The 25205-nt window shown below is 32.0% G+C and overlaps 1 protein-coding gene across 2 annotated transcripts in view; it reads left to right on the forward strand.

Annotated features, from left to right (window-relative positions):
• The window catches only part of TRDN (triadin), a 377090-nt gene that overhangs the window by 334109 nt on the left and 17776 nt on the right, over nt 1-25205 (forward strand). Inside the window, exons 25-37 of one of the 2 annotated variants that reach the window (XM_057489292.1) lie at nt 1306-1332; nt 1794-1823; nt 4880-4909; nt 6499-6546; nt 8311-8358; nt 9604-9621; nt 11630-11674; nt 13391-13411; nt 15147-15173; nt 15922-15960; nt 16348-16383; nt 17094-17138; nt 19776-19802. In XM_057489292.1, the coding sequence (XP_057345275.1) occupies nt 1306-1332; nt 1794-1823; nt 4880-4909; nt 6499-6546; nt 8311-8358; nt 9604-9621; nt 11630-11674; nt 13391-13411; nt 15147-15173; nt 15922-15960; nt 16348-16383; nt 17094-17138; nt 19776-19802 (441 nt within the window). The remainder of the gene's footprint in view (nt 1-1305; nt 1333-1793; nt 1824-4879; nt 4910-6498; nt 6547-8310; nt 8359-9603; nt 9622-11629; nt 11675-13390; nt 13412-15146; nt 15174-15921; nt 15961-16347; nt 16384-17093; nt 17139-19775; nt 19803-25205) is intronic. The other variant, XM_057489293.1, reaches the window with a different exon arrangement.

The following is a 25205-nucleotide window of genomic DNA, read 5'->3' on the forward strand; positions in this document are numbered from 1 at the left end:
GCACACTACATTCGTTTCCCATCACTTAAGGATCACTGTCCTTTATTGTCTGATGTCCAATATCTCTGAAGCCATCATTTTGTATATTTTGTCTCTTTTCTATAGTTTTAAGTGTGAGGGATAAACAGGGCCCTCCTATTGTATCTTGGAGAAGCAGAACTCACTAAGACACTTTTGAGAATAAATAAGGGCAATATTAATATTTATCCCATTACAGTAGAGTATGTTAGGTGCACCTTTCCAAGAAGCTAAGTGAACAGGGACTTAAGGGGGAAGTGATCAACATAGTTGGATATGTCCATTGATGTTGGCAGATAAAGGAGAATTGGTAACCTGAGAGGCCTGATAAATGAAATGGTGGGAATAGAAGCTAGATTACAGTGAACCGATTAAATGGGAGTCAAGAAGAAGAAAAAGCAAATAAAGATGGCATTCTTAAGAAGCTGAGTTGAGCAGTGATGGAAAGGTATCAAATGGCATTTATAAGGGAATACACAATCAAAGGAAGGTGTTTTTGTTTACTTCAAAATCTTTGTTGAGATGATAAAAGAAAATTAAAACTGACTGTGGACAGGGCAGAGGATGGGAAACAATGGCCTATAGATGAGCCACAAGTTTCTGTAAATAAAGAAACATTGGAACACAGTCAGTCCTATCATTTACATATTGTTCATGGCTGCTTCTGTGCTTCAGCAGAGTTGAACAGCTGTGCCGGAGATCACATGGCCCAAAAGTCATAAATATATACTCTCTGACCTTGCATAGAAAATTTGTCAATCTTTGCACTAGAAATCCAATATGCAGTAGAAGCATATATTTCTAGTCATCAAGAGTTCCAAATTCAGCAGCAATCATTTGTTAACCTATTACACTGGGACAGATAACATATCAATAATGTTAACAGAAATTAAAGCAAGCCTTAGATTTTTCATGTTGGATAATGAAGGACTGAAAGTAATTTCACAAAATAAAATTATATGGGCTATCAATATTAGATTAAAAAGTTAACATTGCATGCACGAGTTTGTGAGCAAATTACTTTTAAATGGTTCAATGAAATTAAACTAAGAGTTTTATTATTTAAAATGGTTGTTTTAATTAGTAACTTGGAGTAGACATTAAATTACATCTCTTGTAGGATTTCAATAAAGAATGATAGATGGGCTCTATATTTTTTATTTTGATTTTCAAATATATAATATTCTATCATTTTAAATGTCAATTCAAAAACAACTGAATGACAGTTTTAATAATTTTTACTGATTTTTTCATTTTAACAGTTTAATAATTTTTAAAATTTTCTAGACAAAGAAGTCAAGCCTAAGCCTCCACGTATGTTATGTGCATGCCAAAAAAAATAAATAAATCTTAAATGCATGCTTTTTATTCACCCTCTGATTCCACTGCTGAATATTTTGCTTAAAGTCAAAGTCTTAACTATTTTGTGTAAACAATGTGCCTATTATTGTAAGTGTATTTCTGAGAATATGCCATGCTGATATTTCCCTCATCCTTTTCTCACTGGAGGTACAAACCAGTACCTTCCATTAAGTACTCATTAAAAATCATCATTCCCATTTCCATTTTTTCTCAAAATAATTCTTATCACGAATAAGATTGATAATGAGGAACCTTTCCTTGTCTGTTTGTATTAATTTGCTTCAATCATAAAAAGAAGAAAATTAATATGGAAGATTAAGAAACAATGAATAATATGTAAAAGAAAAATGAATGAGTACAGGAAATAAATATCTTTATATAATCATATTACTAATGTTTACCTTTATTTTTAGAAACACAAGTAAAAAAGGAAGAGAAGCCAGGTATGTATATTTTATGTATAGATTCATATTTTCATTCCATATTTAGAATGAATAGCATACCTCTTCACAAATATTATATCCTGGTGCAAATATTTTATCTTTAACCAACTTTAAAAAAAACAAACATAATATGTATTTATCTATATTACCTGTTCCTAGAAAAATTTACAAAGGTGAAACACTGATAAATTTATATGGTAGCAGAAACAATTGACTAATTCAGTTGAAACTTATGAAATTCTTATTTTTACCGATTAGTATAGGGCACAGACATCCCGCCAGAAAAGCAGTTGCTCTCACTCTTCTATTTCTGGCGGCTCCTGAGTCAGTGAACATTTCTGAGGATTGCAGTAGGCAACAGAACACAAAGCAATCTCATTTTCCAAACAGTTAAAACTTTGGTTCATGTTTCCCAGCTATGTTAGTATAGGATGGCTATAATACAATAACACAAACAAGATAAAATCAAAACAACAGAAATTTATTCTCTCACAATTCTAGAACTCTGAAAAACAAGGTGTCAGCAGGTCCATGTTTCCCTTGAACCCCCTGTAAGTAAGAATTCTTCCTTGCCTCTTCTGGCTTCTGTTTTTTCATGAACAGTCCTTGGTATTCTTTGGCTTGAAGATACAGCACTCCGGTCTCAGCCTCTGTCATTATATGAGAAAATCTCCCTTTGTATCTTTAACCCATCTCCCCTTTTTATAAGGACATCAATAATTTTAGAATAGGAACTCAGTCTACTCTCACATAAAAACATCTTAACTAGGGACAATTGCAATGATCCTGTTTCCAAATATGATCACATTGTGAGGTACTGGGGGTTTGCCCTTCAGCATATCTTTTAGGAGGACACAATTCGACCCATAAAGGTATGCCCTCTGGTCCCCCAAAATTCATGTCCATGTAACAAAATACAATCACTCAATTCCAATAGTCCTAAGAGTCTCAATCATTTTAGCATCAACTAAGTACAAAATGTCATCAGTTCAAAGTCCCAAATCCTATCTAAGTCAGTTATGAGTGACACTTGGGCTATGAGTCTTGAAGAAAATTTTTCTCCATCTGTGTACCTATGAAACCAGAAAACAAATTATTTGCTTCTAAAATTAGTGTTACAGGCTAAGATAGATTGCCATTCCAAAAGGGAGAAACTGGAAGGAAATAAAGGGGTCGCTGTCCCAAGTAAATCCAAAACAGTAAGGGAAAAATGTTATTACATGTCAAGTATCTTCTTTGGCTCACAGTTATGTCCTCTGGACCTGTTAGCATGGTGGCTCTACACTTAGGCCCACCTGGGTGGCAGCCCTGACCTCTCTACTTGGGATGTTTGCCATCACCCAGATAATTTGAATTCATGGCTCTGCCCTTAGAGTTGTCATTCTTTTATTTAGTCCTGTCTCTTTCCATTTATGTCCAGGCCAGCGCTTTCTGCTTGTAAAAACTTCGCAAAAACATAACCAGTCTTGCCTTCAATTCTTGACGGTCCAACCCATTGGACAAGGGGGTTCTCTACAGACCTGTCCTGGAAAACATGTCTATTCTTGCCTTCTGTTGAGGTGGTATATTGGATCCATGAGTTTGTCCAGCCCCACCTTTAACCCTGCCTCCAGCATGCTAGATAGGTTAAGGATTTTCCAAATCGTCAAGTGCTGGTTCCTTTTGCTTAACAGTTCATTCCTGAATTTATCTTTCTTTTCATATTTTATTAAGTAGCAAGGAGAAACCAGGCTGCACCTTCCACACTTGGAACTTTACTCAACTAAATATCCATGTTTTTCACTTACAAATTATCAAATTATACCTTCCACCCAACAGAAGAAAACAATTCAGCCAAGTTCTCTGCCACTATGAAAGACTGCCCTTCCTCCAGTATCCAATACCATGTTCCACATTTTCCTCTGAGACGTCACCAAAAGCACATTTAACATTCCTATTTCTAGCAACTTGCTCATGATAATACACGTATTCTCTGAGATGACAGAAGCTTGCTTTGTAGCTCTCCTCTATTCTTTCTGAGTCCTCAGCAGAATAGACTTCAATGTCATTATTTCTGCCAATAGTTTTTTCAGAGAAGTCTAGGCATTTTTTAATCAAGTGCCTCAATTTTCTTCCAGCCTTTACCCATTACCTAATCCCAAACCACTTCCACATTTATATGTATGTGGTAGAGCAGCACCCAACTTTCCAGCAACAACACTATTCACTGCCTTGATTTTCGGGAATGAAGTTCCACAAACTGGGTAGCTTTAAACAACAAAAAGCTATTCTCTCACAATTCTAGAGATGAAAGTCCTGAGGCAAGATGTCAGCAGAGCCATGCTTCCCTTTGAAAGCAGTAGAGGAGAATTTTTCCTTCTCTCCTCTGACTTCTGGTTGCCATCAACCCCTGGTGTCCCTTGGCTGGCAGATACATCCCTCCAATCTCTGCTTCCATCATTCCGTGGCCATCTTCTGCCTGTGTGTGTCTAGCTCTGTGTCTCTTCTCTACTTATAAGGACAGAGTCAGATTGGATTAAGGACCCACCCTACTCCAGTAGGACATCATCTTACCTTTCACATCTGCAAAAATCTAATTTCCAAATAAGGTCACTTTCTGAGGTTTGGAGGTTTAGAACTTCAACATATCTTTTATCTTTTGCGGGGACACAATTCAAGCTATAGCACTATTTGTATAAATTTCTAAATCGTGTAAGTGCTCAATTAGATATATTTCAAAGAGACTCTGACAACTTTTTCATCAAATCATCTCCCTTATTTTGACATTGAAACTATTCTCCACAATAACCTTTTTGAAAAAAAGCATAGAAAATTCATGTTAAAATCAATTAGCAGTAGGAACAACTGAATGATAAGACATGTACATGGCATGATTTTAACTACTGTATATTTAATAGATTAGGACTGACAAGCCAGCAAGAAACTAGAATAAGTTTTAGTAAAACTCTACTTTTTCAGTTATGGTAAAGTAAAATGAAATAAAATAATTTCCAAACATGAATTTATGCTTCAGTGTTTTTTAGCTTTTAAAATTTGGGCCTTTTGTTTCCCCTCAGAGTCACAAGTTAAGAAGGAAGCAAAACTAGGTATCAGTGTTTTTTATTTTTATTCTTAAATAGTTGCTGAGCTGATATTGCCTCTGTTACCACCCACCAGCCTAGATTAACACAGTCTCCCTGATCCTCAGTATTTCTACCTCATTGCTCAATATGGCTTTACAATACTGGGTTAGGTGACAATGGGGTTATTCCATAGGCAAAAACATCTAGAACGTGGCTTTAAATGGACCTCAGCAGAGACTCCAGTTTTCAGGAGACATTTCTGGGGGAATCTTCAAAATCTAGTATGATTATTTTTAATTTGTGGGTTTACTTCTGAAAATACACCAGACTTACACACTCACAAATCATAGGCCACTGGGATTTGAAGGAAAAGAGGACAAGAACTTACTAAGTATCTGCTGTGAGCTAAGGAATAGGATAGGATTTTTATTTTCATCCTATCACTATGAGAGACTTGCAATATGACAATCATTATCTGTATTTAATACGTGTGGAAACAGTTCAATAGACTAAGTTCAGAAAGGAAGCTATTTTTCCAAAAATTTCAAGATAATAAATGTTGGAGCTAGGATTCTGCCCATGTCTGGTTTACTCAAAACTCCCACTAAGAGATTGTCTCAGACTAACAACTATTTTATTAAGTGGTAACAGTGACCTAAGATTAGGGTGACCTTTCCAAGTTTACATTGCTACTTAGTGTTTAAGTCCTAACTCTGGTTCCAGCTAGCTACTGACCTAAGGAAGTTAAAAAAAAAACCTCAGGCTTTATGGGAACTATGTCTCTGCATAAGAAATTGCATAGCAGGATTCTTAAATATCAACAAATTCAACAAGTTTATATGTGTATACAGTACTATCTTACCCCTTTAATTCTTACCTGAGCTTACCTAGCAACTGATCATAAACTTGAATCTAGTCATTATAAATAATATATTTTTAACATACCAAGGCATATAAATATCTAACTACTATCTTATGATTTATTTTCCTGACTGTTCTTATTTGCTACAGGTGAGTGTATGTACCAGATAGAAATATTTTGCATTTTGCACCCCCCCACCTCTTTTTCTTTTTTTACCAGAATTCCAATAAATTTAAAACTTCTAGTTAGACCTAGTACCATTTAAAACTTTTATTACTGCTAAATACTATAATTTGCAGGTGACTTAATTGAATGTTTTTTAATAAATATATGTTTCCTTTTTAGCTTCATCTAAAACTAAAATATACAGTATGTATATTAATTTCATCTATAATACTTACGTAGAAGTTTTTACAAGAAAATAGTAAATATTTTCAATAATATATATTTGTAATATATACTTCAGTATTTATGCTTTATTATAGCCTATGCTTTGGAAATCATAAGTGTTTAAATGTAAATAAGAATTTCTTGTAAATTATTGCTGTAAAATCAAAACATTTGAGTTTTCAGTATAAACTAGGATGACATGAAATTTAGGAACAGTTTTTATTTCATGGTCACATTCATTAAAATTTGTTAGTTATTTTCTGCTTAACAAATCACTACCTATGTCACCAAGAAAATTCACCATATATTAATTTATAAAGCTTGTAAATATTTGAAAATATTTTCTTTTTATTATTTTCAGAACAAGACATAGTGAAACCAGACAAGACTGTTTCTCATGGTAAACCAGGTATTGTGCAGGTGGTACTTACTGTGTGAAATAGTCTCTCACTGTTCTATCTATAGCAGGATTAAGAGTTTAGAGTCAAATCTGAAGTTATTAGGGATGATTCATGTGTTAAGTCATCCAGCTACTAGAACATCTCCAATTTTCACAATGCTTTTGTACTGAAACTTAACTTGTCGGTGTAACAAGACAGCTAGTCATCCCTTCCTATCAGACACAGTGCAAAGACCATCCACACCAGGACTCAGGTGAAGGGGCTGTTTATTTTGTTTTGTTCTGTTCGTCTGGGACAAGACACCCTTAGAAGATGTATAATTCAGAATGGCTTATTCAAACGTGATTGTCTTAGATCCCAAAACTCCCAAGAAAAGGAAATCAATATTCCTTCCTGATTCCTATCTGCCTGCCTTCATCCCTCCTTCTTTGTCTCTTTTTCCTTCTTTTCACTCTTAGTTTTATTTTTTGGAGAAAATAGAGATAAGCCAATGTGTTCTGCTCATAGAGAGAATTTACTGAAACAAGTTTATGAGCTAGTTTTTATTTAAGACTGGAAACTAAGTTTTAACTTAAGCTAATTAAATATGAGTTTAATTTCAAAACTCCCCCAAGCTTCAGTTATTCTGTAGAATACTACCCTTCATTCCAGGATGCATTGTTTATGTAAGATTGTGAATGTGGCTAAACCAGAATCTTTAGTTAAGTTAAAAACATACTTTCTCTAAGCATATCTTAGGAAACTTTTGCTTACATTTTTAAAGTTTTGCCTCAGAAAATCTGCTTAAAATGGGTTTGAATCAGTTTGATTGTACTTGTCTGTGGTCTAAAGAATATGAGACATTAACAGAAACCTCCCGAATAAAGAAAGCAGAACTGGAGTGTGGGGAGGCAAGGACACCTGTTTGTGGTGGCATAAGCAACACCTTGCGAATAACTTTCAAACCCCCTAATTTACTGAATGATAAAATCCTGTTATTTCCTTCACTTCCCCAAATGCCAGCCATTTTGAAGTGAAATACAGAGAGAATGAAAGTAGTTTAGTCTGAGTGTACACAAAATGCATTATCCTCTACCCATATCTTTCTTTTATTTCAGTGATAACATTCATACTCCAAATTCTTGTTTCCCAGTGAAACTTTCTTATTAGGATATTGGACCAGCTGATTACTTCCACCTGCTGAATACTTGAAAAGTTTAATTTTATTTAGGATCATTGTGATAACCTCTTTACTTTGGCCCAAATCTCTGACTATATCTGTAAAAACATAAAGGACAGAAGACATCCCATAAATGTTCCTCTTACTTCCCCTAAGCTTTGTGCCATAAAAAACTTGGGTTTCTAAACTAATCCTGTGTTCCCATGAAAGTACCTTGCACAAGAAAGATCAAATTTGCTTCTTTCTGTTCTAATTTCACAATGAGAAGATACATATTTTATAGAACAGTGCCTCTGTGTAGATAAATAACAGTGACATACAATGAAGGCAAGAGATAAGGTGTGTGTTGGTAAATTAGGAGATTATTCAAATTAGGAAAATTTTATGGCAAAATAGCTGGAAAGGACATCTGCAGCTGGACAGATTTTCTTTGTGCTCCTACCCAATTTAAACAGAAGATATCACTTGCTGTTTTACTGAAGAAACAGCTAAGTTTTTCTCCGTATTTGGCGTTATTTCAAAGAAAGTACAACATATCAAGGTTGAAATATGTCACAGTTTTGTACCGATACATTTAAATTTTCTACTTGTGTTAATTTTTTTCCTATCACAGAAGAAAAAGTTCTCAAGCAGGTAAAAGCTACCACAATAGAAAAAACAGGTAAGTAAGATATTTCATATTTTTCTTCTATGTATCAGTTTTATGGTATGTGGGTACACACACACACACATCTTCACTAAAGTGTGTGGACTTATAGTGCCATAAACTCTAAGGTTGTGAATTCTTGTAAATAACTAAAAAATATAATGGGTAAAAATAATAGTGGAAACTTAGAGTGTTATAACTTTATTTTTTGAAAGTGTTATTGCCCTAAGCTTACATATAATTCTTGAGGAAATCCATGTAGTGCACCAATTATCATATACTATTAAGTGCTTTATCTTATTTTATAACCACATTTTCTCAAATTTTAAAATCATGTGAATCTGACACTATCTGCTGTTTATGTATTAGATGGAATAATTTCCTTTCATGAGAACTCTGCACTGCATTATGTGGTTGTATAACTTTTTAAATCTGCCTTAAATAATGATCAGCAGAATATGTAATATTAAAGCAAAAACAATCCATCTCATTATTTCAGAGTAGGAAAAAAAGGTGCACACATTCTTGTAATTCTGGAGTTCTTTCCTATAAGGGACTGAAACTGAGTCTTCGTCTTAACTAACATCTTGAACCACTGCATCTCCTCCATTTGATTCCAAGGCAGTACCCCTACCCAACTTGGCAATGAATAGAGTCCCATTTTATGCTAAAAATCATTATGAAAGAAAAAACCCATGAAGAAATTTCTTTCTCTTAACTGAAATAATCATGATAATCAGGATTTAATAGTTCCTCAGAGGAAAATATAATACAATTCAAGGAAGAACTAATTTGTTGATAGAAATTATAGCATATTATCACATGAGAAAGAAAACTTGTAAGACCATTTTTACATTGCCTCATATCACCATTGTACTGTATTCTATCCATTGCCAGATCTCATAATTTCAGGTAATATTTCTCTAATTTGCCCTGTAAGGTGCTAATATGGCCCCTGAGTATCTCATTTCATTATATGGGTATTCGGGAATTATGAGAAAGCTAGCTCAATGCATTTGTGTCCAAAATATATTGATTGTTTTAAATTTTACATACATTATGTGTGTTTTAAATTATCAATAAGCAGTGCAATTGATTATTTGCTTACAGTGAAATAATAGTTCTGAGAGAGAATGGATTTAGTTTAATACAATAAAATAAGCTTAAACTAAAAAGAAATATATGCATATGCTAAAGAGGTTTTTCTTTTAATGGTTTATACTCATCAATATGCCATTTACTTTCCCCCATTCTCCACAGTCAAGTCCAAATCAGCAAGTAAGAGATGAAAAAAATAAAAGCTGCAAAGTATTGCTTGGCTATTTCAACTTTAACAACTTGCTTGGGGTTTTTATGTTGTTATTTTTAGTGTTAAGTCCAAACACTTGTAGACATGATAAGTTGATGTTATCACTATAGCTTTGATTTGACATCCTTATTTTTCACTACTAATTAATAGTCCATTATAATTACACAGAAGAAATCTCTGGAAGTTGTATCGCTATTATTAATATTCAAAGACTGAGTTCGTATAGGCTATGAAATACCACCAAGAAATTAGAATAGTTGGGCAATCTTTTAAATATACATAATGAATAACAAAGGAAGGTGAAATGATATATAATTATCAGTGTTATGAACCACATACTGTTTTTAATGTGCTTGCCTTAGGTAGCATTAATTATACTATAGGTAGGTATTTAGAAATCCATGTAATTATAAAAATTTGGCCATTTGTTTATTAAAATCATGGACTTTTTGTCATGAGTGTGACTTAAAAGATCATCCATTTTACTGTTCAGGAATGTAACAGAGATTTCTGTGATAGAGAGTTTAAAAGGTGACAATTTGGCCCAAGAAGGCATGAACATTGGTTCATTGTCACACAAGTAATAAGTATGTCCAAAATTGTGCTGGAATTGTGATGTTGGTCCTTGAAGGAGGTGTATTTGTGAAATGCAAGCTTAGACAAAAGCATGAGTGGCTGTTAGTCAAATATTCTCTGGCCCTGAATAAATACTTTGTTAACAAGATCCAAAGATGAATTTAAAAGTTAGGAGGTCCTGTAAGTGGTTCAAGAGATATAGGGCAAATATATGAGCCTAAATAGAACACATTCACATCCTAGAACCTGTTGCATGGTTTTTGAAGTTGTATTTTATGTTATTATTATAATTATTGTATATTATTATGCTTTTGCAGTGATGTTATTATGATAGTTTAATAACTTGAATATTAGCTTCTTAATTTCCTTTTATTTTGCTTGCTTAATATTAACATTCATGCAAATTGAGTTCATGAATGTTCATTGTGTAATGCTGTCTATCCCTAATTTTCAAATATCCAATTTAGTCTTATGACAACATGGGTCTCACATTTTCCCCACCTACTTCACTGTTGGTGCACAATTTGGGGTAAAACAGTAGTACTTTTAGAGTCTCTCCAAATACAGGAATGAGGGAAGGAAAGGACAAACATCAGTCCGAGCTCAGGAGAACTAAACCTGAAGATGATTAGAAAGAGCTAACACTTGTGAGTGATATGCTATGTTACCAAATATCCTCAGCTCTATTCAAAATATCCTACCCTATATGTCTTCATTTGAAATTCCACTTTTGATTAAAAACAGAAATCTAATTATCTTAATTCAAATATTTTTCAGAGGGCTAAGCAGGATGTCAATTACATATTTTGATTCCATTTGTCATGTTCTAGACTTAGTTGAGATTCATCTGTAAGAGTTCTAACTGGGCCTGGAAAGACAATGTGCTTCAGGAAAATGAAAACATAAAATGTGGTACTTTCTGGAATAGAGCAAGTCTTGGTTAAATTTTCAACAAGAAATTAATGTCCAGCACAAAACTGCTTCAGACCCAGCAAAAAGGGAATTGCAAGAAGTCAGAGAGGTAAAAGGGGAGCTTGTGAAGTGACAAAGGCAAATGTTATTTGCTTTAAAATATCCCCAAAGAATGACTTAACCTTTGGCAAAGAAAGAGATATCCTTTTAATGATTCTGCTCTGTCATATTTTATCCTCCCTTCTTATACACATGGCCTCATGAGGGATAGTACTTTTGTACATCTTACAGGATGCCCTGAGAATGAACCTGACCTTCTTTATAGTGCGTTTCTATGGTGATAGCTTTCTGTGTTCCAAGTTATATGCAAATTACTTTGGGGGCATGCTTCCCATATAAATTGAGGATTGCCTGCCAATATATAAATAAGAATTGCTTGCTACACAAACAACCCACAGAGTGCCAGTTAATTTTCATTTCTCTCTCTAGAAAAAGTTGAACATCAAGAAAAAGAATCTCCACCTACAAAAACAGGTGTTTTTGCTTTTTTGGTTTACATTCTGTCTTAACTCACTATTTTAATTAAATTTGAAAATTAAATAAAGCATAAATGTGATTTTCATTTTATCTCATGGTAATGTTTAGTCTTGTGGTTTTGTAGTAAAATCTAGTTTATCTGATTATAAGGGCTGTTCTATTGTTCAAAATCAAATATTTGCCTAATATAACCAAAATATATGGATTGCCAAACATACTATTACAATATAGTCATATTAACGAAATAGTATTTACTTTCATGATTAACAAGACCCTTTCAAAATATTAGTGTTTCACAGTTGTCAATATTAATATCATTTACCATACTGATAAAGTTGATTCACTACTGATATCTAATTGGATATGTTTATTTCACTTAAGACTAATAATGAATTTCAACTTGACATATTTTCTTAAAATAAAATATATGTCAATCTACAACTGTGAGCTTCTCTTAAAAACATTATTCAGTTTTTAAGATATGTCATACTTGGCGTGGTTCAAACAAAAGACATATAGGAGGCAACTGAAAATATCTCTCCCTCTCCTCCTATCTTTTTTTTCATTCTACCAGTTCCAGTCCATAATATCCAATAATATCCAATAAATAATCACTATTATTTCTTAATGTACCCTTCTAGCAATATATATATATATATATATATACACTAGTATATATACATACATATATATATACATATATATATACACATACATATATATACAAATAAATATGTGGTCCTTACTTTTCTTTTTTATACAAACCATGACATACTATAAATAGCTCTGTCCATAGAGTTTTCTATTCAAGAATGTATTTTAAAGATTGTTTTTATCAGTACATAAAGAATTTCCTCATTAATAGTATCCTATTGTATAGTTCCACACAGTTTACTTAACTAGTCTCTGATTGACAAATGTTTAAAGTTGTCTAACAAGCTTCTTAAAATGATGTACAATAATAAGTATATTTACCAGTCTAGTTTTGCGAATTTATCTTTGGGGTAAAATTTCTTAAAATAAAATTTTTTAATGAAAAGATACATTCGATGTAATTTTTATAGATATTTTATAGATAGTTGACCTAATTTTGGATGATTCAAATTATTCACAGTCCTGACCATATGTGTCTGTTTTTTATGAATAAGTGGTTCTTTAGTTGTAAGCTTGCATAATCAATTTTTTTAGTTAATAGTTTCAGAAGACAAGGAATATTGAAGGCAGACAATGCTTTTTGATTATATAGTTTTGTGTTTTTCACCTACCACTCATTTATTCTCGCTGAGGTTTTATAAAGTCAACTTCATTCAAAATACTGGATTAGGAGAGTTTAAATAGCTTTCATGAATTAATCTGTATTCTGAAAGGATACTGGCAGAAAAATTCACTTCATGTCATTCTGAAACAGTAAGAAATTCAGATTATTGTGAGCATTCATATTGCATCAAATCAAGATGCAGTTTTACAGAGATATAAAAGAGAGGAAGAGTCTGTATTTTACAGCTCTATAATTTCTGCTATAGGAAATTCATTGAGAATATGACTTAAAAATTACCCACAATGCATTGACTATCATTCATTTTAATGTAAGCTTAATCTATTCCTATTTTAACTCAAGTGGGCAGAAATAGGAAACAGAAAGGGCTGATAATATTTTACCTATAGATAAAAAATTATCACTGATTTTCTTCTCTTGTCTTTTTTACTCTTTAGACAAACCAAAACCAATTTCAAGTAAGTGCACTTTTTTAGAATTTTAAGAATTTGCTATTTAATTATTTTAATTTAATAAGTTCTTTGAATTTAGCATACAATAAAAGTACAGTATGTTTTATTAATGCAATAATCATCATTCCATTTCCTGTATACATGATTCTGATTGATGAAGAATATGTGTGTTTTGTATTCATCAACACTTGAATATGTATTTATTGAACTCCTATTGGATATATAGTACTGGAACAAGTTATGTGAGGAAATGCCTAAAATGTTTTCTGTTGTCATACTGGTGTAATAACATATGCACCATGATAAGTAACATCTGTGTTAAAAAAAGTGGTTATATATCTCTTTTATGTACTTTTAGTTGTTTGTTAGATTTAAACACAGGTTAGAGATCTGTTTAATAGTTACTGCTGGGTTAAGAAAAATTCAGAACGCATAATACCTGTCTTCAATTATTTAATTTTAAACATTAGCTTTTTATTATCTTATTTTTATCAAAGCCTGAAGGTAAGTTGTTTTTAGTATTTTAGTATTACTGTTCCCTTTTGACATTTCAAACTATAATAAAAATGCATCGGTTTATGAGATATTTGAGAATTTATTACAATTTAAGCAATTACATAAAGATGAAATTATCATTTAATACCATTAAACAATGACCCAAACTTTATCCTGGGGCAAAAGTATATATGTTTCAATCAAGAGTATATCTACAAGTTGTATCGAAAGCTTTTAATGCCAAGAACTAACCAAGTTCCTTGAGTGATCATAGATTCCTTACAAATGAGATACAATTTTCTTCTGAATGGATTGATGCCAATGTTAAACCACTAAATGCTTCCTTTGGGTTGGAGAAAATCTCTAGTATATTTAGTTTGTATTATTGCTGCTAATGGAGAAAGTATTACAAAAATTAAAGGGTGAAAATCAAAACTAGAATGTTAATAGGAAATGTAACTATAATTGTTTACAAATGCCATTTTGTTTATGAAACATGATTAATTTCTATCTTCATTATTATAAAATATTGTACTCATTTTCTTAGATTTTTATAACAGCTTCTAAAAAGGGTATAGAAGACTGATAATTAAATATATCATTCTTATAGAAAATGTTACCACTTGAATTGATTTGCAAGGAAAGATTTTTTTAAAACCTGCCATGTCATATTTTAAAATGTTATTGGTCTATGAATTTACTGAAGGAACAAAAAGAAAGGCTGGTTCTACATTATCATAGACTAAAGACAGATAACATTTTATATCTTGTCTCACTATTAAATGTAGTCACCGTAAGTTGAGTTTATTTCTGTGACATTTTTCAATCTTACCCCACAATCCCACCCATTGCACTTACTAACATTTTGTACATGAAGTTGCTTTACAAATATTCAGTGGATGCATGCTTGAATGAAGATTAAATGTTTACATAGTGGATATATTTATAATTTGTAATTAAGAAAACCAAACAAAGGATTTGGATTTAATTAATTAAGTCAACCATATATGAATAGGCTGTTATTAGTTTGTAAAGTGGATCTGTTTTTAAAGTAGATTTCTAGTGATTTTTCAGAAATATTAGTTATCAGTATGTTTGTCATTTTGGAGTAAATGAGTCTATTGTTACTACTATTGGAATTTCAGAAGAAATACTGAAGATGAAGCTCAATTGCCTACTACTGAAATACAATTCAAAATGCTATACAAAAATAATTCTTTCATTTTTCTTCTTTTTTTTTCTAAAGAGGAAACATCAGGGGTTACAGAATCAGGTAAATATTTACTTTCCCAGAAAAGTAGCATGGATCTGTGGAAACAGTATGTAAATTTGAGACTCCATTTAGCTATATAACATTTGGGAGAGTACTTTAACCATTCGCATTCCTGATTTTGTCATCTATAGAACAGGCATAATGACTTCCCAAAAGGCTCATTATATCTCATTAAATGAAATAGCATATGCAATATTCCCCCTGCATAATTGGTTGTCACTCATTAAATATTGGTTTCCTTCTCAATCTTGTCTGGTAAATACAGTTGAAAATAATCAAGCAATCAAAACTCTGTTTTGAAAATCATGTGTCCACATTTTAGTTGGAGATATTTTAAAACTCTTTTATTATTTGTATTCAACAGTTTATGTATTGAGCATCCATAGCACCAGTCAAATCCTCATTTCCTAAAGATAACACTTAAAAATTTAGATGTTTTTCCTGTTGTTACTAGCTTAGACATGCATGGCATATTCTAGCTTTCCTTCAAAGCATGCACAAACAAAAACAAAAAAGAGGGGCTCTGCCATGCAGATAATTGAATAGAAGCCAAGTAATCAAGCATAACAATAATATATTTGTCCTCACACATGAGAGGGAGACTTTTCCTTCCCATCCTGAAAAAGCAGAGCCTTCACCTGCCTCCACTTAATGGGATTAAGTCTCATCTCCAACTGTTTGCCCCAAGATTAGGTAAGAAAGTTTTATTTTTAAAGCTGATGATTTCTTGTTATCTTTTCCCAACTAGGGAAGAAGAAAATTGAAAATTCCAAAAAGGAAAGTAAAGGTAAAAAATCCACTTAAAGACACGTACAACAAATTAGAAATAAAAATAGAAGAATAAAAAAACAAAATTACACAAAATATATAATTTCAAGCAGTTCATGAAAATGTAGACACTGATTTTAAGCACTTATCAGAACTGCAGTTCATTGTAGGGTTATCCACGTAAAAGGTGTAGGTATCACATTAGTATTATTAGACATCTAAAGGGAATAGGAATTTAGATTCTAAAGCAAGCCCTACCTGTTATGTTATATTATATTAACAGCATAAGATTCTTTTCACATAAATCCTGAATTGTGAATATTGACCACACAAATTCAATTCCAACCTTAGGAAGATGTATGAATAAATACGATATATGGCTCCATTATCATTTTTTTCTCTGCAGAAAAAACAGAAATGAAACATCTTAAAGAAGAAAAAGGTAATTTTTTAAAAGATTGAAAAAGCAGAACGCAAAGCCTTGAAACCAAAATATTTTGACTTAGAATTTATTTATGCCATTTTAAAATTAGATTAAAAGAAGAAATGTGGTAAATGAATAGTAGATACATGATAATGTCAGTGTCAGAGGAGCAATGGATGGCAGGCCAATCCCCACAAAAATATGTCCATATGTTGTGCCACTGGTGAGAGACAAGGGAAAAATCATATTGCAATGTTGCCTTTTCTTCATGTTGGGTTTATTTATTTAGTAAACTACACAATATAATATTTAATATGGTTATCTAAAAAACTTATAAAGACCTTAATCATCAAAGCTATGTTCTATTGAATCAGGAGGAAATCATTCTTAGGCATATCTAAAAGATTAATAATAATAAAAGGAGACACTTTTTTCTGTTTTATCTTCAGATTCAGTTAATCAGAATGGCCTATTGTCCATGGATACTAGTTAATTTAAATTTCCTATAATTGTTGAATTCATGTTATATCTCTATTTATGAAAACACAATTTCTACTGCTAACATTTATTTTTCTTAGATGTCATTAGAAGACAATTTTTTTAAATCACCCAGGTTAAATATTGAGAATACTTTAATTACTCCCATATTTCTAAGTCTTAGAGCCAAATTTTTTATGCAATTTTGCTTTAAAAATTCATATTTTAATTTACACTTTCCTTAGAAACAGTCCCAACAAGAGAAGAAAGTCTTCAATCAGACAATGAGACAAAAGGTAATCTTTGACTGTAAATATTCAAATGCTACATTTGTATGGAGCACTTAATATTAACACTACTTTTTTTAAAGCAAGGAAGTCTAGCAAGTGTACACTTCTGCTAATAGCAGAGGAAATGGACAGGTAGGAAATGTGGAGAAATTGGAACTATTAACAACATAAGCATTCAACAAAATATTCTAGTATGTACCAGGAGACAGATTTCTCTATTACAAAATACTTTAATAACATGATTAAGGTCAAAGTGATTAAGTTGTAAAAAGAGAGCTGAGATTTATTTTATCTATGATTACATAAAATATAGCCAATAATATGAATGATTTTTATTATTTAAAATTGGCCCTTTGAATTGATTCAACCTAGATGCAAAGTGGGTGGTAGAGGGCAAATGCCAGTGTGCACATGGCAGGTAGACAGCCTTTATCTGAAATAAGAATGACCTATTTTGATGATATTGATCATCGTAAAACTATAAATGAAGGTTATAACTGAATTATGTAGTTAAAATTATGAGTGATGTAATTTTAAGCAAATCCAATTAATTCAAGGTGTAATGGGATGTAAAGGCTTTAAATTCTAAGGTGCTAAGTAAATATGCCATAACTGAGCAAGTGCTTTACTTCATAATAAATGCATAGATTACCAGTGTGTCTCGTTTTTTGCTTGTCCCCTCTTTCTACTTGTATTATGCATGCCCAAAATGGCAGGATGTACCTAGACATATAATTTAGATATGTAATTATTACTAATTTAGACATATAAGTCTCAGCAATATTAAAGGCTAAAATTTAGAATAAGAGAGCAAACCAAATGTGTATAAAGTTGCAGAGGCATAATTTATATATTAAAACTTTCCCTACCATTTGCAACAACATGGATGGAGCTAGAGGGTATTATGCTCAGTGCAAAATATCTCTTAAGATAACCAACCAGTAGACTGGAAAGAAAGCAATTAGAGAGAAAACCCCTAACTACATCCTTTCCTATCATTAGTTCATTTACTCCTTAATACAGGCCCAATTATTATGCCCAATTTAAAGATGAGGTAAGTCAAACATCTCAGATCATTTACATGGTAGAGACAGGACTTGGCTTTAAATGGGTATCATGCCAAAGACTTAACAGTTGAGCCCATTCAATAACATTTCACTCTCCTATAACATTGTGACAAATATAAGGGAAAGCTTTCTAGCAACCAGAACAGCCCAAAGGTAAAATGTACCCCACTTTGTCCCCGAGGCAGTGGTCAATTAGGGATATGACTATGCAGAGAGCTGAATAAGGGATACAGACAGTGAATGGATAATCCTGTCTCACTCCATTCCATGAGTTCATTATTCTATATTGTGAATACACAGTAAGAAAAAATTATTATATACGAAATCACAAGTCCAACCCTGAGCTAGTTGAGAGTATAGGCACATTCTTACTTCTTCCTTCAACAGATAGCTCACTGTATTTTAACAAATGTGTACTTTATTACTAAGTTCCTGTCTTTTTAGTATCCTGTCTAGTACCTTTAAAGGAAAAATAATAACACAGCCTTACTGAAGTCTATATCTGAATTATTTTGTTTGTTCTGCAGTTTTTTACATGAGGTATGCTGCTGTAATATCACTAACATAAATATCCCAAGTGAAAATGTCTTTAAAAAACTTTCTATTGGCATTAACCCAATTTTTGTTAATCTCTAATTCTTAGATTTATACTTTGCCAAATCTCACAATAAATTGTGTAATGGAGGTTCATTAAAAAAATTACATCTTCAAGGTTGGCACTTTTAAATTAGACAAATGTTGGTGGAATGACAATGTTACCAATCCTCTTCTTTTTCTAGAAGTTATCATGTCTGTTATTGTAATTGGGGCAATCACTTATTTTACTATATTTGTCCTATATACATACACTTTAGTGGAAAAACATATTACTTTGAAAATTATAATCTATCATTGAAACTGTGATTAAATGATTGTGAAAAATTAAGCTGACTCTGCATGTTGCTATTTAAGACTTAGTGATTTATGTTTATTCTTCTTTGAAAAGAAAATAATTCTCAATTATGTATTTATGCTGGAATTTGGAAACTTCAAAGCAAATATTTAGATTAATTGCATTATACAAAGTAATTTTACTCAAGTATGGTATAATTACAGTTGAAACAAAACACTTAATTTAACAAAGATTATACTGATTTTAGTAGGCTGAAAAGTATGACTATTGTAGCACAAAGAAGACAAGTAGTGACTCTGTGGCATCTTACAACACTGTTAGACAGTGACTTCAGTGGGATATGGGGGGGACTCGATAATATGGTGAATGTAGTAAACATATTGTTTTTCATGTGAAACCTTCAGAAGAGTGTATATCAATGATACTTTAATAAAAAAATAATAAATAAATAATAAAAAGTATGACTATGTTGTGACACAATGATTAATAGCTTTTTTAATATCTCAGATAAAAGTGATTAATATATTCAAAGACTCATGTTCTCAGACAATAGAGAACTTTATTTCTTCATTAACTATTAAGGAAAAAGGAAGAGAATAAAAGACATTACATTATTTAGTCTATCAATGGACAATTTCTTTGTATTTAATGTGAGTCAAACAAAACTTGTTTTCTTTTTTATAGCAGAAAAACCTACTACAAGAGTTTCAGGTAAGTACTGCTTGTATTGGTGATAAATTCTCTTTGACACACAGTGTAAATTTCAAGCTGCAATTCATAAAATATTTTTCATGTATTCAGAGATCAAATCATTTTATACTAAACCCTTTGACAGGAATTTTTAACTTCTAATCAAATACGTTATTTGAAATAACTTGTAACAAAAATATCTTCTCCAGCCTGAAAATTAAAGTGTCTTGCTCAAATACAGAAATCTTTTCAGGGATTAAAGTAGAATGAAACAAAATAAACCTATTTTTGCCTTAAACCCTCAATCACTAAAAATTTGTTGTAGAGCATATATGATCAAGCAAGGATGTTTTATTTCTTGTTGTTTTCTAATGTTCATTAAATTAAATGTAATCGTATATTTCAGAAGCATAACATAATTAGGAATATATTAATATTGTATAGCAAAACACAAAGCTCTCAGAAATCACTCTCTAAAGTATCAAGAGCTAGGTATAAATAGGCTTCTAAATACACAGAACACAATTCTAAATTCTCTTATAACTTTCTAAAATTCTGGGAAATAGCAATTTTCCTTCCCATGTTTCCTGATTTAATAAAAATAAATCATTTAAATCAGTGCTGTCTAATACAATCTTGCCAGCCACACATGTAATTTTTAATTTTCTAGTAGACACATTAAAAGGGTAAAAGAACAGATGAAAATATTTTTAATAATGTTTATTTAACCTTCTATATACAAATAGTATTTCAATATGTAATCAATATAGAAATGTATTGATAATTTACTTTTTTTTTGTATTGAGCCTTTGAAATTATGTGGGCATTTTATACTTACGGCACATTTCAATTTATACTAATCACATTTCAATTCCCCAAAGCCCTATGTGGTTAGGAGCTACTGGTTGGACAGAGCAGATCTCAGTATTTATTGAGTGCTTTCACTGTATCTGGCACATAGTAAGTATTGAGGACAATACAAGGCAGTCATTAATGTGGCACCTGTCACGTATCTCATTCAAAGCTCTCTGACTTAATAGAACTCCACATGGATTTGATTCAATAATTTTAAAAAAGAAAATAATCATAAGGGTACAGAATTGTCTCCCTGACATGAGGGCAAACTTCCAGTGATCCTGAGGAAAGCCCTCTGAAACTATTGCACTCCACACCCTTCACCTATAGCCAAAGATAGTAAGGGAGACTTCATAAAGGGGGCAATTCCTTAAAGAATCATTCGAATTGGACGACTGGAAATAAACAGAAGTGCATGTAAATGAAAAATTCACTTATCCTGTATGTTTTTTCCTTACTCTCACATGCTACCACACTCCTAACACTTCCAACACCAGATGTTTTGAGTTTTTCCATACAAAGCAATTCTCTGTAACACCAGTTCCAGTCAGTTCTGACACTAACTGGAGTTAACCTACCCCATAGATGAGGGTCTTGTCCCGCAAGACGGTTCCCCACTTCAGATGCCAATTGCAAGTATTAGGTCCCCCAGGTTACTCACAACTTCTGTAGAACTCAGCTACAGATTGATATTCTTGTGACTCCCTCCCTTGGATTCAATTATTTGCTAGCTAGAGCACACATGGATCTCAGGAAAACACATTCACCTGTTTACTGTGTAATAAGGATATGATAAAGGATACAGATGAATGGCCAGAGGAAGAAATACACAGGGTGAAGTCTGGAAGGGTCCCAAGTGCAGGAACTTCTGTCCTTGTGGAGTGAGGGTTGCCACCCTCCAGGGAGGTATCCCAAGAGTTATTTGAATCCCATACCTACTAGATTTTTATGAAGACATCATTATATAGGCATGATTGATCATTATCTCAATCTCTAGCTCTTTTCCACTTCTTGGAAAATGAGGGCTGGGGCTACAAGTTCCCAATTTCATATCAGGGCTTGGTCTTTTTGGTAACCAAGTGCAAGAGCCCAACTATTGCCTCATTGGAACAAAGCTCTCCTATCACCAAAGAATTCCAAGGGATTTAGGAACTCTTCCAGGAACCAGGAACAGAGACCAAAATTTGTGTTTTCTGTTATTTCAAAGTTGACCAAGAAAGCAGGATATATAGAGGCAATCTAAAGAAGGGTTGGCTGGGTTTGATGGCTACTGTTAGAAAGCAGGGAGAGGCAAGGACATGCAATGTGACATGGAGATAGAAAACTGACCAAAGAATTTAGGCTGACTTACATGGAAATCTGTGATTTATTTATATAAAGGAATAAAACATGAATAGTAGTAGTAGAAGAAGTACTAAAAATCACACTAAGAGTAGTAACTCAGGAGAGAAAGGTATAAGGAAAAAAACTGTTTCTTATGGATCATATGATATAAATGTCTAGAGACATCATGGAGTGATATATGATAATAAGTTGGTTTCTGAGTATATGAAGATCATATCCTCTGTAGCACATATTACTTTTTCTCATGCCTTTTTAGAGACAATCATCAAACTGCCTCAGCTATTTATCAAATAGAACATACTGGACATAATTTAACTAAAGAATCATTGTTCTTTTTGTGAACCCTGTTTTCAACATTATGTTGTGTGTATTTACTTTTGTTCCAACTTCTTATTTATTTTTCAGTCATTTATTTGTCTTTCACTAAATGAGGTTCACAAAAAGCTCCTGCTTTGAGCACATTGCTCCCTCCACCCACATTCCCTAACTTTACTCTCCTGCCTGTATCTCTGTTTTGGATGGGACCAGCCTCTCTATCTCTGCGAGGCCATCTTTTTCTGCCTAGATCATCCTTCATTCCCAGATATTTTGGTCCAGAAGAAGAAGTGGTAATATGAGGAAGAGGGTTGGTGTAAAACAGAGGGGAGGTATCTCTTCCTGAATTCTACTAGTTCACTCCAATTGAGATGCTTGAAACCACCCCAGTGGAATAGATACTCAAATTTCTGGGGTTTTATTGTAGGGATAAAGAAGATACTGATAAGAATCAGCACTATTCCAACATCTTTCTACTGATTCAGTGAAAGTAACATTGCAAAATCAAATTTCCCATCATCTGTAGACAATTAGGCTTTAATTGATGCTTGTTTTTGTGGGTTTATTTTTTAAAGGATGTGGCTTTCTAATTTCTAAATGTTCATTTGATTTTTATTCTTTATCTTTTTTTCTTTGTAAATAAGGTAAATATACAATCAATAATTTGCTTTTCTTGGAGTTTGGAGGAAGACATCAAAAGTTGTTAGATTATTTTATATTTAAGATATATTATCTTAAAAATTAAAAACAAACACATTCTTGAACATTAATGGTGCAACCCTTTCTTCCTAATACTATTTTAAGTATCTTGAAATCTTTTTTCTGAAAAATAGTATCTGTACATCCTAAAACATTATTCCCCGGGAATTTTCCCAAGAGCAAAACATGAAATAAAATAAAGGGATGAACAAATACATTATTAAAAAGCAAATGGTGCCGAGGGAAGACTTGCAAGGCTCGACATAGCTGAGACACTGACATTATATTTACAACAATGGGTGTCGGGGCAACAAGGAAAATGCATTTATAGGAACTCATAGTTCTTTTGTTCTTATTGTCTGGTAGTCAACATATAAGTAAAGTTAGGCTGGCTTTCCCTTCAAAATGAGTATTTTAAAAGGAGTGTAGGAAAAGTCTTTCTCAAGATGATGCTATGTGGAAATTTAACTTTGTTGCCTTTTTCTATAACATTTTTCTCTGTTTATAAATAGCATTTTGCCATTAATATCTTACCAAAATTATCCACATAGGTTTGGGATCATTATAAAGTCTCTAAGATCTAATTTTGATATCAAAGATAATGAATTTAACTTTTTAAGGCTATACTGATAAAATTTAATCTTTTATAGAAGTTAATTACTTTTTAATGAAACTTCAAACAAGTCCAACAGTGGACTCACCAGGATTTCCATTATTTAGACAACTTACATGTTTGGTTTATCTTAGGCTAAAGGCTTCTTTAGGAGAGCATAATTAAACATAAGTAAAGTATAATATTTGTAATAATAAAAACATAAGGTATTTTTTACTGATAATCTGTCCCTTTATTGAAAATTTTCAAGAATTTCAGAAAGCCAGAATTTCCCAATATGTATGTAATTCTATTTGAAAGGACATTCCGCTTTTTCAGACAATCATGGTACTATTAATGAGTCAGTGAATTGTAAAATTCTATATATACATATGATATATAGATATACATATCTATATATCATATGTATATATAGGCAAAAATAACTATTTTTTTTCTGAAGCACAAATATTGTTGGTATTATCTATAATTCTCTTTTAGAAACAATTAAATTAGTGATCTTTTCTAAAGTGATCAAATACAACTTAAAAGTCACCTAATAGTCCATCTTTAAATCAAGTTATGTTATCTAAGATTAATTAAGTTGTTAATAAAAAATAATATGTAATTAATTAATGGTGGCACACCCACACCTTAACTTTTAAATAAATTGATCGATTTTGTCACTACACAACATATGCCAATCACATTTTCTAGCTCTGTACAAGAAAACTTAATAGCCTGATTAGGAAGAGGTTACAGAAAAAGTCTTGAAACATTAATAACTTGATTAATTTTACAGAATGAGTTTGGTGTTATTCATGCCAGTTATATACTGAATTCATTTAGCTAATTTTGATCAAAATGTTCCCCTTAAAATAAACTAAATTGCAGAAACTTAAATGATTATTAAATTTCTCTCCATAGTCTGTTAAAATAGTGTGACCATTAAAAAAAAGCCATTTCCATTGTTTTAAATATATAATATTTTTGTGATTGCCTTTTTCATTGTTTAAACCAGTGAGATTGATTATGTACATAAACTCTGAAAGAGAAAAAAAGGACCTTACCTTTTCGAAAATAACTCCTCAGGAAATGACGATTTAGTTAGAGATCTTTTCTGAAACTTTGAAACTTTTCTTTGTATACAAATTAATTAGAAATTGGAGTTACTTTTCTTCTCCATAAACAAAAATTTGTCCATGCTTTTGATCTTTAGAAAGACTTTATTATTTAAAATGTAATATAAACAAAATAACATAAGAAGTATATATATGTAAAAACTAGATACTATAAATAACATAGCTTATTCTTTTGGACTCCCCATCCCATCCTTTGACTCCTGCTAGAGATAATTAATACACCGAATTTCATTTTTATATATTTTTTAAATTTTTTTCTATTTCTATCACATATTGATCTCTCATATATATCATATTGTAGGACACATTCTGAGATTCTTCACTTAATGTTATGCTTCTCAGATGCATCATATTTTTGTGTAGTAGTATTCACTCATTTTCATTGCTATCTAGTATATTACTTTGTAAATATATACATTCAACCTAATCTACTATTGATGGATATTTGCTTTGCTTCTGATTTATTTAAGATTTTTC

This window comes from Manis pentadactyla, chromosome 12 (assembly GCF_030020395.1).
Source record: "Manis pentadactyla isolate mManPen7 chromosome 12, mManPen7.hap1, whole genome shotgun sequence".
Classification (NCBI taxonomy): Eukaryota; Metazoa; Chordata; class Mammalia; order Pholidota; family Manidae; genus Manis; species Manis pentadactyla.